The sequence below is a fragment of the Daphnia carinata genome, chromosome 6 (assembly GCF_022539665.2).
Source record: "Daphnia carinata strain CSIRO-1 chromosome 6, CSIRO_AGI_Dcar_HiC_V3, whole genome shotgun sequence".
NCBI classification, from domain to species: Eukaryota; Metazoa; Arthropoda; class Branchiopoda; order Diplostraca; family Daphniidae; genus Daphnia; species Daphnia carinata.
The window spans coordinates 9,445,109-9,463,579 of record NC_081336.1 but is presented as its reverse complement, the minus strand read 5'-3'; the positions used below and the strand labels follow the sequence as shown (position 1 = coordinate 9,463,579).

The 18,471-nt window shown below is 36.7% G+C and overlaps 3 protein-coding genes and 4 long non-coding RNA genes across 7 annotated transcripts in view; 5 read left to right on the top strand and 2 right to left on the bottom strand.

Moving 5' to 3' along the window:
- Positions 1 to 12,743, bottom strand: part of LOC130694044 (uncharacterized) — a 73,745-nt gene extending 61,002 nt beyond the window's left edge. The window contains 2 exon segments of the mRNA XM_059495527.1: positions 12,058 to 12,182; positions 12,250 to 12,743. Of these exon segments, the coding sequence (XP_059351510.1) occupies positions 12,058 to 12,182; positions 12,250 to 12,673 (549 nt within the window). The 5' untranslated portion in view covers positions 12,674 to 12,743.
- The window catches only part of LOC130694048 (vascular endothelial growth factor receptor 1-like), an 81,301-nt gene extending 68,104 nt beyond the window's left edge, over positions 1 to 13,197 (top strand). Inside the window, exon 17 of the mRNA XM_057517192.2 lies at positions 13,178 to 13,197. The gene's annotated coding sequence lies outside the window, so the exon portion shown is untranslated. The remainder of the gene's footprint in view (positions 1 to 13,177) is intronic.
- On the bottom strand, positions 2,985 to 4,356 carry LOC130694071 (uncharacterized). Its single transcript, XM_057517237.2, has 5 exons — positions 4,172 to 4,356; positions 3,951 to 4,098; positions 3,826 to 3,867; positions 3,606 to 3,755; positions 2,985 to 3,542 (listed from the first exon to the last, which is right to left on the bottom strand). Exons 1-5 carry the CDS (start codon positions 4,283 to 4,285, stop codon positions 3,043 to 3,045), a joined length of 954 nt encoding a protein of 317 aa, XP_057373220.1. The 5' UTR covers positions 4,286 to 4,356; the 3' UTR covers positions 2,985 to 3,042.
- Positions 5,025 to 5,960, top strand: LOC130694099 (uncharacterized). The gene is made up of 3 exons (XR_009001895.2): positions 5,025 to 5,218; positions 5,284 to 5,562; positions 5,686 to 5,960. It is a non-coding gene; the product is annotated as an uncharacterized LOC130694099 (long non-coding RNA).
- On the top strand, positions 6,880 to 9,081 carry LOC130694101 (uncharacterized). Its single transcript, XR_009001903.2, has 6 exons — positions 6,880 to 6,934; positions 7,028 to 7,080; positions 7,586 to 7,881; positions 8,056 to 8,152; positions 8,315 to 8,430; positions 8,603 to 9,081. It is a non-coding gene; the product is annotated as an uncharacterized LOC130694101 (long non-coding RNA).
- A 1,124-nt stretch (positions 13,198 to 14,321) lies between the features above and the next one.
- On the top strand, positions 14,322 to 15,630 carry LOC130694106 (uncharacterized). Its single transcript, XR_009001908.1, has 6 exons — positions 14,322 to 14,455; positions 14,542 to 14,819; positions 14,895 to 15,097; positions 15,189 to 15,241; positions 15,298 to 15,470; positions 15,558 to 15,630. It is a non-coding gene; the product is annotated as an uncharacterized LOC130694106 (long non-coding RNA).
- Positions 15,631 to 15,705: 75 nt separating this feature from the next.
- On the top strand, positions 15,706 to 16,602 carry LOC130694113 (uncharacterized). The gene is made up of 3 exons (XR_009001915.1): positions 15,706 to 15,896; positions 16,078 to 16,325; positions 16,395 to 16,602. It is a non-coding gene; the product is annotated as an uncharacterized LOC130694113 (long non-coding RNA).
- Positions 16,603 to 18,471: the final 1,869 nt, after the last annotated feature.

Below are 18,471 nucleotides of genomic sequence, written 5' to 3'. Positions count from 1 at the left end.
GCGTCGGTTAATTTTGGGTTTGAATAGTACCGACACAAAAGGTGAAGCGCATTCCTTCCGTCTTTGTCCTTTGCGTTCAGGTTAATTCCAAACTGAATTAATTCTTTGATTTTTCCCGTTAAATCCAATCGCGAATCACGCCCACACAATTCAAGCAATTCTTTTTCTTTTCCAGTGAGCTAAATTCATAAATTGAAAATGTGCATATGTGATTGTTTGACTTGCCTTAAATTCATTATACCTTATCCTTGATCGAGAGCAATTGAATGAGAACTTCTGTCGATGTCATTCTTTCATTTGGGTCGTTTTTCAACATTTTTTCTAATAGGTCCATCTCGTAACAGTCGCGTAATTTGCCATCCATTTCTAGGTAAAACAATCAACTATTTTAATCAGAAAAGAATATCATTCTAGTATGTCAGGTATTACTTTGTATGTTGATGGGATTTCCTTTAATTATGTTGTCGGCAATTTCATTTTCGTTATCGATGGAACCGTAGAGATGTTCACCGTTCAAGAGTAGACAACCAAAAACAAGTCCCAGTGCAAAAACGTCGCCCTTGACGCTAACTTGATAACTGGTTTCATCTACGTTTCCTATATGTCTTGCCAATTGAAGCAACTCGGGGGCTAACCATGCCTTATTTCCTCTGGTATAACTGTTTTGCCTTGCTTCACTGACACTTCTGGTCTGACCAAAATTTGACCATTTGAGCGTTATCTCATCTTGGCCAGCAGATCCCTCCGCAATCAGGACATTTTTTGGTTTGATGTCTCCATGAACTAAATTCCTTGAATGGATGTATTCGAGACCAGATGCGAATTGCAACAAACCATCGATATGATGGGGCATATGTCCCTTGTATTTTCTTGCATCATCCGACCTCAAGAACAGCTGATCTAAAGTGGCCAAACACGGACCCAATGCATAGTACCTGGTAACACGGTAACAAAAACAAATCATTGTTGATATATGATCATTGTGCTGTTATTCAAACCAATAAGAAATGTCCTACCTATACTCATCGTCACTTCCACAGTGAAGAAGTTTGACGATGTTTGGGTGATCTAATTTTAGCAAAGCTTCTTCGTTGTTTTTTTTGGACGCGATGTACTCGAACTACTTGTGTTTCAACATCGCGAACTCCGAAATTTCCTTCAAACACTTGACCTAAACCATCCGCCATATTTTCGATACTCCCCAACTACAGGATAACTGAATAGTTCCGCAATGTACAGTTTTCGAATGGCGTTGTTGCGATGACTTCTTTCTAGATCTACTCAAATGACCAACGCATTTAGTTGATAACGTTTTATCTTGAGCCGTACAATACTCTGTAATCTACTGGCCAGGTTTATCAGTAGTGAAAGCGTTTCTTGCACAACGATTCAAGATTAACAGAAAATAATACTGAACTTTTCGATGCTGAATATAAGCATGGCATTGCCTTTCCCATCATCGGCTGTGTATTATAAATTTAAAGGTCTTGATCACTCTTTCCTTGTCTTTATTATTTTATGCTTTTATAATTTTGGGTGATTTTTGGATATGAAATATTTCCATTTTTGGTTATAGATGTATTCATTAACTTTGCATTACCATGGTAAACAATGCGCTTATCTTTATGCAGTTTTCACCGAAAAAGCGCTACTATCCGTATCGATGACCAAGTGCCTCCCCCAACCCCCTTTACGCCTTTATTTGCTGGGTTCTTTTGTTTTGCTTTTCTTCTCCCCTTAGCAGAAGACGTTTCCCTATTTTTAATTCATGATATAACTCAACTGACTTCGTTAATCTCGTTTTGACAAATGCACTGCATTAACCGGTTCATTATATTTTATCACATTGTTTTATATATTGTGGTGCATTTCTAGAATTTTTAATTATGCTTAAAAAAAATCGACAGAAGTGTTAACCAGTCAATCGACTTTCAACATGTTAAGGTCAGTGCTATATCTGTGGCAGCTGACTGGGTGCAATTTAAAAAATTTCAACTTATAATCCGGAATTTTTATGTTAGCCAAAAGAAATTCATTTGAAAATTGGCTAGTTTGTCTAATTAATTCATTGTTTTTGCACTCCCTTTAAATTAAATATGAGTTTTCCTTCATTTGTTCCTACTTGTTTGGCACATACCGACAAATTTCTCAATTAAAATTTCTGTGTTCTTTCCATTTTTCATTCTAGGGTGCAGATGAGACCTTTTGCCCAGTACACACATACATTTGAACAGTGGAAGGAAGATGAATCTTGTGTGGAATCAGCTTAAGGACAAATTCAGTAAATATGGTTGCTTTCTTTCCAGCAAATCCCATGTGATTGACGAAATTTGTAGCTCATTCATTTCTATTGTCAGTATTTGCAGTTGTCTATGATGTGGAGTGGAAATAAGCCATTGATGTACAAGATCGACCATTGTGTTGAAGAAAGTCTCAGGCTTTAATTTCATTCACTGAAGAAAACATTTAGGAAGAGTTGACATATTCACAAATTGCATGTGTGATTGAGCTCAATTGGAACAGGATATCCACTTTAAACTTCCAGGTCAGTGGCTTTCATTTCAGTCTGTTCCTCTCATATTCATTTTGACTGCTCAGAAATCTGGGGAGGAGAGGGTGATCAGATAGAGAAAATAAGAAATTCTTACTCTTTGTTATTTGCTTCTTTGTTACCGTAGAATCTCGACACCTTCATGTGGCAAAGTGTAAAGCGTTCATTTTTTTTGTTGTCAACCCACTTGCAATTGTGGCTGATTTCTTTAGCAAATGCAATCTAATTTGAACATTGAGTTAGTTTCGATTCTAGTTTAGGCGTGTCGTTTTGAAAACAGTTTCCAGCTCAATAAAGGCCAACAGAAATTGTGTGGACAAGCCTCAGAAGTGGAAGCTCGTCCGGACAATTTCTTTGTTGTTGATTATGTTCTTCAAGACAGGATCGATAGGAGTAAAATTGAATCAAGAAGAATTTTATTTGAAATCGCGATTCAAGCTCGAGTACATCAACATTGCAAATACGATTTGTCTCTACGTTAACATTCGTATCTATTGGGTCAAGTCTTCCTCTAGGAAAACGCCGGTGAAATGAGTGAAACGGCGACCGTAGAGCAACACCTTGTCCGACATTTCAGAGATCTCCACCCAGACTTGATCGTTTTTGATCAAACCGAGTGTCGATTCGAGCGAAAACGTTTCGAACGTACCGCCCGTGTTGGTCGCGTGAGAATAGCCAGAGCCGATCCAATTGCCATTTTTAATCAAACTGATTTGAAAGCGATAGGAAGGCACGACGGGAGTCTCGTTGTACAGTCCGGGAGTCAGTTGCGTGTAAGGGAAATAGGCCACTCCCGAAATGGAGAAACTGTACTTGCCAGCTCGAGGTGCCACGAATTTGCCCGTTTGCAAATTCATGGCTCCTCCGACATTCAATTGCTCCACGTCGAACGCAATTGGGATGTTGGTTTCCATAAACGGACTGCTCCTCGTCACGTAGAAATAAGTGGACGCTGATTTCACATCAACGTAACCGATCCATTTTTGCATTTCTGTTTCAAATTCGAATGGAGGGGTTAGAATGAAAATGCAATTCAGAGATTTAATAATTATACCTTTTGCATTTGGGTGAAAATTGCAGTAAACTGTTTCGACCGATCGAGTTCCCATAACGGAATACAATCCGCTTATTCGATGTCCAATGTGTTGCAAATCCGAACAAGATGTTGGCATTTTTCCAATGTCCGTCACGGCATTGGTTCTCTCTATTTTCATTTCAATTTCCACAGTTTAAAACAAACAAGAATCGCATCGTAAATGTATCGTCAGACTTACCGTTTAACTTGATCGCTAAATCGTCCACGATGGCTTTTGTTTCTGCAAAAAATCAAAGCGAAATGTTGCATGCAAATCGTCATCAAAAACTTTCTTAATTGAAGTCACGAGAAAGACTTGCGTACCGTGCAACTTGATCTCCACCTCGTCGCTGTGCCGTTCGTTTTGCAAGGAAATCACAATCGCATTTTGCTGTTGCATTTTCGATTCGAGGCCAATCACTTTCGTTTCTAAACGGACCATTTTAGCTTCCAAAACTTCTTTAATTTCAGCCTTCCCACCCAACCCCCCCCAAAAAACGTAAATTTTTAATTTTATTCAATTAAAAAATTGTTATTTCACTTACGTAATTTTTCGCCAATTGTTGCACAGTTTCTTCGAAGGACTGGCCATTCGCGTAAATTGTGCAAGCGAACAATAGCCAAAACAAATTAATTAACGCAGCCAAATGACGGGCCATTTTGATTTCTCTTCCTGTTTAGGCACAGCGCACTGTTGCAATCCTTTCTAGATGACGATCACTGTCGAATTGTCGTTTCTACTCACTGGAACACGTCAATACTGACAAGCAAAAAAAGAAAGGGGGGAGGGTTAAAAAAGAGTTTGAATTTTGGATATCATTCACGTACCTCCCCCTCCCCTTCTGTTGGGGAGAGCTGCACTCCTTTTTGAGGTACAACTCAATTCATCACCTGGTATCGAAAGTTGTCGTAAAACTTTATGGCCATCTGGGCAAGCTCGGCGCTTGGTCGTTGGATCAATGATGGATGTTTGGAAACGAGTGAGCGACACACGTCACGAACGCTTTTGGGGTTACAGTTTTCTGAAGGGGGGGAGCAGGAGGAGTAAAAGATGACGAGCATTATGTTGTGGAATTCATTGCGCATTAAGAATCATGCGAATTTCAAGATTTTGAGATCGTCGTTGGTGATTTGGGAAATGATGCGAGAGATTGCGGTTAGGGTGGGTTTAATTTTGCTAAATTTGATGTTACGTGGACTTTAATGGATTACAGAGAAGCGAGCCGTATTTAAAACTAACGGATGTACGTTTGAGTTGATTCCGATTTGCGATTCCTCACGAACGATTTAAGCTTTTTAAAGGAATTTATGTTTACTGTGCATTGATTTTTTGTTTATTTTATTCTTGAAAATTGCACGTAGGTTTCTTTTGAGGGGACCGACATTCACGAGACTTTAGGCATATGATACGATATAGACTGGGGTATATCGTATCGAAAGCACCAACTGTTGTATCGTTGATCGTTTGAATCATGTTAATCTATAAAGGGAAAAAGATTTAGATTTTCCTGTTCCAGTATCTCCAACTGGACATCCTTTCTCTGCAGAGCTCTCTTCATTTCAATCTCATACATAAACTAAAAGGAACAAAGGTATTTAATTTAGTTAATTATGGTTAAAAGAGAATCTAGACAAATTTGTCTCTTATCTGTTTCAGTTGTTCCTTTACTATAAAGCCAGCCATCACACAAGACAATCACAAAGCCAAAATAAATGGGATGACGATAGTACATCATGTCATGTTGTACCAGCCCACTGGATTACCTTTTATTACGGTGTTATCGAATGATACAAGTTGTTTCACCAAGTTCACGAACCAGTACATTCTATGTAGGACTCGTACCAATCGATTTCCCCATCATTTATCGATTTGGTAGTTGTTTCCATCCTCTCCACAGATTGTTCTGCACGTGAAGCAAATCGAGGATTTCTGATGGTATGTGTTTACTAATGGTTTTCGTGTTCAAACATTGGAACAACAGAATGCACACCTATACATGTAATATTGTAATATCTAAACTATTTTACTAACCAACAGTAACTTGAACATTATTACTAGGATTTTGGACATTCATTGGACCACGAAACTTCCAGTAGTCCTAGGGAAAGTCTATTGAATGAATTTCTGTAAAAAAAAAAAACAACCAAAGAAGGTTACGAGGCTTAATTAACAATTGAGGTTGGAAAATTTTTCATACATTAGAATTAATGACTTGGAATCCCAGGAGCTGGAACCAGAAAACAAGGTATTCATATTTATAAAGTTAAAACACTCCTGTAATTTCATTGCAAATCCTAGAGCAAAAGTCTGTTCAGTTGATTTTTATAATTGTTCCAGCAAAGCTTTCATCTTAAAGGCTTGTTTTATTTTATATTGATAAGTAAATTTCCAAATTCTGTGTTGTTTTTACATGACAACCAAACAAAGTTTCATGACACTTTTTACACATATTTTATAATGATTCTACTTCTAAGCAAATAATACACACCTTGTATAGGCAGTCATTCTTGTCATGTTACATTTTATTAACTCCAAGTTAGCAAAGTAATTGCAGAGATTGATAGTGACAAAATAGATTACCTGGCCATTGCATATAAAAATATGACAAAGGAATATGGAATATCCAATACACAACTTGATCTTTTTCATTCAAATTTTCTAGTTGACTGTCAGGTTACATTGGCTTTTCAGTGCATGATCTCGTACGGGGAACTGTTTTCATAACATCCGGTCTTTGCATTGTATTACAGGTTCCTTTACTTTTTATAGAAGCTCAATACACATGAAATCCAAATATCAATCGAAATCGTAAAAAGTTCCATGTAAGAAGTGCAATGAAAATCATCATTCGAGTTGTATTTTGTTATTTATCGGACAGGAAATTGGTATTCTAAACCCATCACGGGTGTGTGGGCTTCCGACAAAATCGTTTTATGTCCCACTTCTTGACAGAAAGTAAACCTGATGAAGCATCAATGATATGTTTGACATGATATGTTTGACATCCAAACCAACAGAATCATGCATGCGTAAATACTTAAGGAAATATTACATATCTGTTCTCTATCTTCTTGCAAATATAAGAGGACTTTGAAGAGCTTTATTAATTATTTTGAAAGGAATCTTTTAAAGTTAATTTTTTGGTAAGGTTTGAAGCAATTAGGCAACGTGTAATTTGTCTGAAAAAAGAGAAGGGGTAACAAAAAAAAAGTATATAAAGCCGTTTGAATACCACGTTTGAACATGCAGAATCTTGCTGGTGTCTGTATTATAGAAGTGGACCGTTTAGTTATGACTCTGAATAAAGGTTTAAATGTTGTTTACACTTGTTTGCTTTTCTAGTTAGATGTAAAAAATTTGAAGATTAGTATTAATTGTTAATTTATGTTATCATTTATAGATGTGATGGAGTTCCTGATTGTGGAGAAGTTCATGCTACAGACTTCTTGAGTGGTAAAGCCTATCTTGTATATTCATGTTATATATAAAGTATAGTTATTCTTTTAAGTATTAAAATTGATATTAATGTAAAGCCACAGATTTTATTCCTAATTGTCTACAACACAGCTGGCATGTTGTGTTTTTGTGTGGTAAGATTCAGTTCATTTTTCAGGTGGATGTGTTTCGTTTAGGCTGGGTGTGTGGCAAGCTTTATCTTGTTCGTAGTTGATATGAGTCACTTATTATTAGTTTAAAATGTAGTGCACTGTGTTGTTGTGGGGTGTTAGTAAGATATAAGTTTTTCCAGTTTCTGGTCTCTTCTTGTGCAGAGTTTTTGAGATTGTGGTAATTACTTGTCATGTATCCTTGAATGATAGATTAAGATAGTGCACCTGTTACATGCAGTGGCTCTGTAATAAAGCTGTGGTATATCTTTCCCACACTGTTGTTTCATAACTATGCAAGTTACCTATTTCTAGCTACTATTTCTATTCTATATTCTATTTTAAATGGTTAGCATGAGACGTTGGCGCTTGCCACATCGCTTAACTTTCATTCGGGGGATGGATCAGGTAATTTATGGATTGTACCGTTTTTGAGCTCTGATGTTTTAATCATATGACTGACAGACCATGAGGCTATGATGTCAGTCAGGATACTGAGCTCTTATTAATGCCGGGTTTTTAGGTTTATTATATTGAATAGTTGTTTATTCTCCAAGTGTCGTTTCAGGTTTTGAACGTTTCATGGCACTATACCTACCAATTTGGCTGTAGCGTTGTATTGAGCAGACTTCGCTTATTTGTCCCTCTGGTAATTATTTTTATTTACTTTACTTTATTCCCGATCGCCACGCCTTTCTTCTTTTTTTCAGTGAGAAGAAAGGTGCCATATTCTTCTACTGGCTATAGGTTGTGCTGTAAACGGGGGTAACAATTTTCCTCTCCTTTTCATTATCCTATTCATGTTTTGATGCTTTCGTTACAGGATTGGAATAGTTTCTGGTGCCCTTGTCGTGGGTTCCGTGCCCCGGTTGGGTATGGAGGTCGGCTAGTGGCTTCGTTTCGTTGTTGGGGTTGTCTTGGTAATTTTTTTCGCTGTTTATCGTTTTTTTTGTTCGAATGATTATATCTATTACCGCCCCAGGCTGAAGGACAATGTTGATTGGTTGTCTCAAATGATGTCAGTTACCTGCAGTCGGTAAAATTGTATCTTGTTCCAGCTGTTGATTCCTTGTATCGTTTAGATTCAGAATCTCCTGTGGCGATTTGATGTCGGGTTTTCGTTGGCGGTCTGTGTTTATTACATCGTACGGGTGCATCGGTCTCATGTTTCCGCCGGATTGTTCCATTTACGCCTTAGGTATTTATTTTTCTTACTGGTGCTGCTTTGTTCCAAATGATGGTACATCTTTCGGATATGACATTTTTATGATTATCCCTTATTTCACTGATGGAACACTTTGCCATTGTTTATTCTTTAGTTTAATGTTTTGTGATTTTATGAGAATTCTTGATTGATTTGATGTCTTTAGTTGTGCAGCATGTTTTTATGATGGTGCTTATTCCATTGTGTGCGGTCGTTAATTGTTAACGGTTGTTCCCGTAGCTGTCTGGTAATTAAATTCTTTCCTTTATTCTTAGTTGTACTGGTGGTTACGCTGCTTCACGCAGTGGGGTTACGTGTGTGGCCGTGTAACATTCTTTACCCTTTGTTGGGTTTGAGGGTTTCATTTATTATTGCCGTGATGAGTTGCTTATTGGTCCGTGTTTATGATTGGATGATTTTAACTATACAGTAAGCTCTGATGAAGTGTGTTGTTTGTATTGAAAACTTGTGCAGAGCTTAGTACTGTTCTGTCGGATTGTGGTCCAGAACATTGGCTTTGGGATACCGACATCGCCCACAGTCTTCTGGATAAATTTGATTGACAAGAAGAAAGATTGAAAGATTGACATTCGTGTTAGAAACTCTTAGTAAACAATTCTTCTCAATACAAAAGTGTTACGTGAATTCTCTAATCAAATTCTATCCCCAATGTGAAATTCAATTACATTTCATATTTACATCACCATCTTTTTTCAGGTCTATTATTTTATGTTCATAATTTGAGTTGGCAATGCTGCGTAGGAACTTGGGTGAGGGAAAAAAGCGGAAAAATGAGCTCAGCAGTTTCCTCATTGCCAATTCAACTCACATCCACGAAGGCTGTGGTACGTGCCGCCTTCTAATCGTCTCAATTTCAGTTTTCAACCACATTTGGCTGTAACTATGAAGTGTTGACATCAAATATGTGAAGTGCAACTTTAAGCAGTGAATCATTTAGATGAATTACTTTTGAACAATATGAAAACTGGTATTCATGTAGTGCATCACTTATACGACTGTCTAGAAAGAAAGAAGAGTGGCCATTGCAAGAAGTTGACTGAAAGACAATTTGCACGCTCGTTAGGAATGAAGTAATCACGATTTTCGTCCAGTGAAAATCAGACAATTCTTCGATGCCTTTACTGCGTTCCAAGGCAATAAATAGTAGAAGAAGTTCTCCGCTCTATTTCCAGGTCAGTTTTTAGATATCTTTTGCTTTCGGTTTGCATGTGTCATGGCACTGATGTCCCAGAAGCGTCTAAAATCTCGCACTCCCAGTCGTTTTGCTTTATTTTCAGAATTTCAACCGTTTTCGCTGTTTTTCATTCGATTGGTTAATGAGAGATACTTGAAAATAATGCGATTTAAGAATGTAGTGAATCCCTCTTATTGTCGCCTGTAAATGATTGACCTTTCACTCCATTCTTTCCTGGCCACTTGGCCATTTTGGCGCCATAGAGTGAGGGGTATTGGATTGACATCGTTCTGGTCGAACTGACTAACAATGCAAGTGGCCTGTGTTTTGTTTAGAAGTGGGGAAACATAAGTTGTTTTCTCAATCATTAGCTTGCTTGGCAGAATTGTTTGAAGAACCGTCTCTCTTTCATGACTTCATTTGATTGAATTTTCGCATTTTGTTTCCGCAATGTTTTGAAGGTCACACCAGGAAAACTGGCTTTTTCTCGGTAGATGTCTGCCCGTTTAAAAATATCATAAAATCAACTTCATACAAGCAGATGATTTGGCTGAAAACAAATGGATAGACATTGTCAGATATGACTGACAATGTCATATAGTAGGAGGGTTTTAAAAATTTATTTAAATACTTGTATTATTAAATGGCTGTGGTGTTGATGTGAACTACACACTTTGTCAATTTGCTAAATCTGTATCGGTATACAGCCTTTGTCAATGTTTTTTTGTTTTGACTATTACTTTCTTTTGTTTACTTGTTTTTCAATGGTTTGCTAAATTGCAACACAGCTAGCAAGAACAGATTTAATTGACCGCCATATTGCCAAGTTTGACGGTCGTACTATTTTCACGTATAATTTTCTTTCATTTGACTAATGAAATTGGTTAACGTTCGCAGTTAGTTCTATCAAGAAAAGCGGTTCTTTTTTTCTCTTTAGATTACGACAAGTGCTTCGTCGAGTAGTTTTAGGATTTCGTCCTTCTTGCTAATGTAATAATTATGGCGTAAATAAGTTCGTGCATCGTGGCCGTTGGATATGACACGAGTTCCCAGTTGGATTAAGAGTTGAATGGCGTCAATTAAATTTGGGCTTAAATTTGACCAACACAAATGATGGAGCGCATTCTGTCCATCTTTGTCCTTGGCATTCACATCAATTCCCAGTTCGATTAAGAGTAGAATGGCGTCAATTAAATTTGGACTTGAATTTGATTTACACAAATGATGAAGTGCATTCCATCCATAATTGTCCTTGGCATTCACATCAATTCCCAGTTGGATTAAGAGTTGAATGGCGTTGATTAAATTTGGGTTTGAATTTAACCGACACAAATGATGAAGCGCATTCCATCCATCATTGTTCTTGGCATTCACATCAATTCCCAGTTGGATTAAGAATTGAATGGCGCCAATTAAATTTGTGCTTGAATTTAACCAACACAAATGATGAAGCGCATTCCATCCCATATTGTCCTTGGCATTCACATCAATTCCCAGTTGGATTAAGAGTTGAATGGCGTCAATTAAATTTGGGCTTGAATTTGATTCACACAAATAATGAAGCGCATTCCATCCATCATTGTTCTTTGCATTCACATCAATTCCCAGTTGGATTAAGAGTTGAATGGCGTCAATTAATTTTGGGCTTGAATTTGATTCACACAAATAATGAAGCGCATTCTTTTCCCAAATGTTCTTTGCATTCACATCAATTCCCAGTTCGATTAAGAGTTGAATGGCGTCAATTAAATTTGGGCTTGAATTTGATTTACACAAATGATGAAGCGCACTCCATCCATCATTGTCCTTGGCATTCACATCAATTCCCAGTTGGATTAAGAGTTGAATGGCGTCAATTAAATTTGAGCTTGAATTTGATTGACACAAATAAAGGAGCGCATTCGTTCCATTATTGTCCTTTGCTTTCACATCAATTCCCAGTTCGATTAAGAGTAGAATGGCGTCAATTAAATTCGGGCTTGAATTTGATCTACACAAATAATGGAGCGCATTCCTTGACGATCTGTCCTTTGTATTCACATCAATTCCCAATTTGATTAAGAGTTGAATGGCGCCAATTAAATTTGAGCTTGAATTTGATCGACACAAATGATGGAGCGCATTCCATCCGTCATTGTTCTTGGCATTCACATCAATTCCCAGTTGGATTAAGATTGCAATGGCGTCAGTTAAATTTGGGCTTGAATTTAACCAACACAAATAATGGAGCGCATTCTTTCCATAATCGTCCGTTGAATTTACATTGATTCCAAGACGAATAAAGTCGGTAATTCTTCCTATTAGATCAGACGAAGAGTCACGAGCACAAAGTTGGCGAAATTCATTTTCTTTTTCAGTCAACTAAATTAGAAAAATATTGGATTGCCTAAGTTGCTACTTCCTAACTTACAAAAAAATAATATTACTTTTTTCTTGATGGATTCCAGTTGTTCGACGACGTCTGTCGAATTCATTCTTTTTTCCGGGTCGTCTTCCAACATTTTCCTTAGTAAATCATCCTCGTAATATTTGCGCACTTCGCCATCAATATCTAGAATTTAGCAATCAACTGTTTATCAAGAGAAGAGTAAAATAGTATGGAAGTAAATTGGAATTACTCGTCATATTCACCGGACGTCCTCCAGTTATGTTCTCGTGAATTTCTTTTTCACTTGAACCGAATAAATGTTTTCCCTCCAAGAAAATGTAACCGAAGACGAGGCCGAGGACAAACACATCGCTCTTGACGGTGCCCCAAAACTTATTATTTTTCACGTTTTCATCGTTGTTGAGTTTTTTCAGCACTTCGGGTGCGTACCAAGTTCTGGTTCCTCTCACGCCAGTCCACGAGTGAAGTCCCTTTTCGTTTACCGATTTGGCCAGTCCAAAATCAGACCATTTCATTATTATTGATTCATATTCTCCAGGACTTCGCGAAATGAGGACGTTGCTCGGTTTAATGTCTCGATGAATAAATTCCTTTGAATGAATGTATTCCAGGCCTGAAGCTAATTGATGGAAAATTTCAATTGCACGTGGCATAGGTCCTTTGTATTTTTTGGGATCTTCCGATTTCCGGAAAAGTTGATCTAAAGAAGCGTCACACAATTCCAATGCGTAGTACCTTGAACACCACAAAGAAAAAGAAAAACAAGGCAATTTTGAAATTGTATTGTTATTTTAACCACAAAAAAAAATGTGATACAAAGTCGGTATTTAAAACCAGAAAAAAATGTCATACGTAAAGTTTTCGTCCTTATCACAGTGAAGTAACTTGACAACGTTTGGATGATTTAACTTAAGCATTGCTTCTTCTTCTCTTTTGTCCACGTGACGCATTTCAACTCTTTTTACTGCCACTTCACGGCCTCCGAAAATCGCTTTATATATCATACCATCATTATCCCATAACTTCCCTTTGTATACCGTACCAAAGCCACCCTCCCCTAATAATTTTTTACGGTCGATCCAAATTTTCATTCTTTGTTATCTTTTTAAGCAAACAATGTAACGCATTCAATTCCAGCATTCACAGTCCACGTCCAGCTTCTTCTTCTCAATTTTTGTTATCACGATGTACTCAAACTATTTTCGTTTCAACATCACGAACTGCGCACTTTCCTTCAAACACTTGACTTAAACCCTCCGCCATATTTTCGATACTCCCCAAATACAGGAGAACTGAAGAGTTCCGCAATATACAGTTTTCGAATGACGTTATTGCGATGGCTTCCATTTAGATCTACGCAAATGGCCAACGTCTTTAGTTGATAACGTTTTATCTTGATACCAATCACAATACTATGTTATCTAATGTCCATGTTTATCAGCAGTGAAGAGCGTCTTTTGCACAACGATTCGAGAACCACAAAAAATAATGATGAATTTTTTTATCCTCAATAAGTATGGCTCTCCGTTCCCCATCATTGACTCTATATTAAAAATCAAAAATTTCTATCATCCTTGCCTTGCTTTTAACGTTTTTTTTTTCGCTATAATTTTCCTTTGAGGGTTTTTGGATAAGAAGTAGGCCTTTTGCCATTTTGGTTATAGATGTATTCATTATCGTTATATTACCATGGAAACAATGTGTTTATCTTCATGTAGTCATCACCGAAAATACGCCACGACCCGCTTCAATGATCAAGTGCTTCTCCCAACCCCTTTTTTGCTTCTATTTGCGCTTTGTTTTGTTCTGTTGTTGTTTTTGTTTTGTTTTTGCTGCTCATCTTAGCAGGAGACGTTCGCCTGTTTTAAAATCACGATCTAACATTCAACTGATTTTGTTAGTCGCCTTACCACGAAAAGAACTGATTTAACCGTTTATTTACTTCATTACAATTTGTTTTAAATTGTGGTTCTTTTCTAGACATTTTGACTATTCTACAAAGAAATCGATAAAAGTGTTTACATTTATTGTTCACCCTGTTGCCAAAGCTATATATGTGGCAGCTGATTGGAAGCAATAAAAAAAATATCAATTTGTCGGCCGGGATTTTAGAAAACTAAAATGGGCAACACTGACTTTCCATCAAAACATGGAAGAGTTTGTGTTACCTGATCTTACTGGAAATCCTGCAGAAAATGCATTTGTGAATTGGCTGGTTTATTTAATTTATTCATTATTTTTGCACCCATTGTAAATTAAATATGAATTCATCTTTATTTATTTCTATTTGTTTGGAACAGACAAATTTCTCTATTTAATCATTTCTGTGTTCTTTCTATTTCTCATTCTAGGGTGCAGACGAGACCTTGGTCCAGTACATTTGAACAGTGGACGAAAGATGAATCTTGTGAGGAATCAGCTTGAAGAAAAATTCAGTAAATATGATTACTTTCTTGCTCAGTCAATCCCATGTGATTCACAAAATTTGTATCTCATTCACTTCTGTTGCCAATATTTGCAGTTGTCTGTGACATGGATTGGGAATAAGCCGTTTGAAGTGCAAGATCGATTATTTATGTTAAAGAAAGTCACAACAAGAAAGGCTTCAATTTCATTTACGAAAGAAAACATTTAGGAAGAGCTGATGAAGCATGAATAGCAGACGGACAACTCATTGTCGCGTGCTTTCGGACAACAGGACTACAGCCAATGAAACGTTTGACATCCAAGCCATCAGAATCATGCATGCGTAAATACTTAAAGAAATAGTACGTTTCTATTTTCTGTTTTCTTGCAAAAGTAAGAGGTTTTCAAAGAGCTTCATAAATTTTTTAAAAGAAGTATTTTTAAGTTAATTTTTCGTTTTTTGGTAAGGTTTGAAGCAATTAGGCAACGTGTAATTTGTACAAAAAAAAAGGAGAAGGGGTAACAAAAGAAAAGTACTTAAAGCCATAAAGAGCTAAAAAAGCTTAAAGAGTATCAAAGTACAAGCTGTCTGACCACTATTTTACATATGTTGAATGTCGCTGGTGTCTATCTGAAAGACGTGGATCGTTTGGTCCTGGCTCTGAATACAGGTTTATAAAGTTTTATAATGGTTTCATTTTCAAGTTAGAAATAACAATTTGTAAGTTCTGTGTAAAGTGTTCATATATGTAATCAATATAGATGTGATGGAGTTCCAGATTGTGGAAGAGTTTGTGATCCTAACTTCATGAGTGGTAAAGCCAATCTTGTGTATTTAAAATATGTGGCTGTTAGCTTAATTTTATCTTAGTTTTTATTAGGCTTCTGTATGCTTACATATGGTTTTGTGTGGAATCCTTGGGTGTTCTGTAGTTGCTGAATCAGGAAGTTTAGGTGTGGCAGTTATGTTAGCTTCTTCCATGCTACATCTTTGGGTGATTTATTTCTCTGATGCACCCATTCTACGGCTGTGCTGTGAAACTGGTATAAATTGCCCTCATTGGTGTTTCTGTTTCATAACAGTGTGAGCTGTTTCTTCTAGTTTGTGTAATTGTTTTATTTTTTTTATAGGACAGGCATGGGTTGATGGCGTTTACTGTTTACCCGCTTTCATTGTTAAGGTTCCACTCAGGGCATGGCTCAGGTAATCGGTGGCATACAAATATTTGAGCTGTGATGTTTTAAGCATATGACTGGCAGCCCATGAGGCTATGATGTCAATCAGGATACTGAGCTCTTTTTAATGTCATGTTTTTATGACTATTTTAATGAATAGTCGTTGTATTTTCCACGTGTTGTTTCAGATTTTTAAACGGGTGGTTGCGTGGAAATTTCATGGAACTGTTCATACCGAATTGGCCGCAATGTTGCATCGAGCAGCCTTCATGGATTGAATTCATGGATACAATAGTAATTCAGTTTTATTTATGTAACAAATCAACTGAGATGCTTACATGTTGTTGAACCTTTAACTCCGGGGCCTCTAATCAGCTGTCCCTGTTTTCCAGTTGCAATATTTTACTCTCCAAAAGTGAAATAATTTCAGGCTTAACAAAATAATACATACAATGTTTGTTTTTTTCTATTCTAGCTGAAGAACGACTTTCTTACATAATTCCTAGTTAATTGTTTCGACAGACATGGTTAGTTGAAAAGAATTGAGCAACTAATTGTGAGGAACGCGAGCCACCAGCTCAGATGAGACGAAGATGTGAGTTTGTTTTGATCAACAAAGCCCCGTTGTGGAACGAACACAGTCAAGTTTATCAGTTGGACATTGGAGGGAGAGTGACCCAAGAATCTGCGAAAGATTTCCCGATTGAATTCAAAGGAAAACAGGTAATTTATCATCAGCTGAGGCTTTATACTAAGGTGCATAGATGATGTTCTAATTGGTATGATTGACAGGTTATGCAGTTTGGCATGGGAATGTCTACACGTTAGATTTTCAGTATCCTTTTTCAGCTGTCCAGGCTTTTGCTGTGGCATTGGGGATTCAACGATTGAAATAAAAACGGAATTTGAATAAATCTGTCCAGAGATGGTCAATATGCCTCTTGTGATATTTAACAAGGGTGAGAATTTATTTCACGTGTCTTTCCTTTGTTTATTATGAAAGTTTTCAATACACGTAAATGGATGGTAAGATGGATAAATGGATAAAATGGAAATTACATTTCCTGCACGATGAGATCGATAGGTATCTAACACATTGCCGTTGAATTGTGAGTACAAATCATGTGATTTGTGTGGCACCATTAAGGTTTTAATAAATAAAAAATAGGAAAGTTTATTTGAATAAAATTATATTTTCTCTAAAAAATAGGAACTATTTTTGTCTCGTGATGTTTATTGTTAAACACGTTATTTGAAGATCTTTGTGTTGTAACAACCACTTCGAAATTATATTTTCTCTAGATTTTCGGCGATGCAAGTTCATCATGTATTTGTGTGGCAAACCTATCTGCCATGTCGAAAATAAATCACATTATGAATAAAATATTATTACAAGAACTATTTTTTAATATTCTGCAAAAATGCATTGTTCTCGTGGTTGTTTATTGTTATGTGTGCGGTAGTCCTTTGAAGTGGTATGTAGGCCGCACCTGAAAACTGAACTTTAAGAACTTTGAAAGGTCTTATTATGTTAATTCTCTGTAGTTTACGCTTGAAACTATGCAGATCTTGTGTACCTTGTAATAGAGAACATAGTTCATTTTTTAAATTTCCGAAATGTCAACTTCCGGTTTAAGATCCGGTTTTTTAATGCTTAATAACTCACTATCTGTTGGTCTGAACAAAAAAAGACAGACATTTTCGTAATCCTCGTAAAATTTGGGATCGAATCCATGTGTCAGTAGAAAATACCCGAAAATCGTCAAAAATCGCAAATTTCCCTGAACTATAGTTCAGGAAAAATCGCGATTTTGGCCAAAAAGGACTTTTCGCCAAAAACGGATCAAATTAGGTCAGACACACCTTAAATTTCATGAGGATCACGAAAATCATATTTGTTTTGTTGTGGGCCCAGTATTTCTGGAGATATAGGCTACTTCTGGTCACTTCCGGTAATTTTTTTTTTTCAACTTTGCAAAAAGTAAAAAATGAACATTAATATTCCAAACATTTTAAGCATTTTGATTATAAGTGTAGCTTCCATTCTCTAAACAGCGCTTTGTTTTTGATTCTTAATTGTGGTTTTTACCTCTACTTAAAGGTGTTTTATAACAATTACGTCGAATTTGAATAACTCCTAAACTATAACTTTCAGGTAAAAATAGACTGAAGTTTCGACATCAACGTTGAATTGCGAGTTCAAAGCATGTATTGTTATGGCAATATCTAGGTTTCAGACATTAATTTTAAAAATACGAAAAGTCGGGCTTAGTTTTTTTGTTTGGCTTATTTTTAAATCTGACGAAATTGAATTTCCGCTAGATGGCAATGCAAGTTCATCAGCCGTAGTGTCAGAAATCAAACTAATTTGTGCTCGTAGAAGTTCAATCAAATCAAATGGTGTGTCAAAAAGTGTTTTCCTTTTTTGTGTTGATCACGTGAAGCTTATCGATGGATTATTCTTTGTGTAACAGGGTAACAGGTGTGGTGAACTATCATCATACTTACCACTTAATTTTATCAGCAACTATCCATCATACTTTTCTCATGCTCGTGAAGAGGTACTAGACATATATTTTCCAATAAGAATCCCATCGCCATTATTCTGCTGTTGAGAAGTAGCTCGTCAAACCAATATTGCAAAGGATGCTGGCATGCAGTATTCTTGTCATTTCGACTGAGCCTTTCAAGTAGTGTGATTTTGAGTTGAAGAGCAAGGTATTAGACTCATATTTTGACATTCAGTGTCACAATTGCCATAATTCTGCTTTTATTTTTAGCCCGCAACTAAAATTGCAAAGAATGCTGGCCAAAGAGATCATTCTTCGCAAGCTCATCATTGTGTGTAAGTTTGAATGTGATGGGAAGT

What these genes read in the sequence shown, in the direction of transcription:
- LOC130694071 (XM_057517237.2), bottom strand. Translation starts at nt 4,285, where the DNA reads ATGGCCCGTCATTTGGCTGCGTTAATTAATTTGTTTTGGCTATTGTTC. An exon ending in AACAATTGGCGAAAAATTAC is followed by an intron (nt 4,099 to 4,171) that starts GTAAGTGAAATA and finishes TTGGGTGGGAAG; the next exon opens with GCTGAAATTAAAGAAGTTTT. An exon ending in TTTTCACCCAAATGCAAAAG is followed by an intron (nt 3,543 to 3,605) that starts GTATAATTATTA and finishes AATTTGAAACAG; the next exon opens with AAATGCAAAAATGGATCGGT.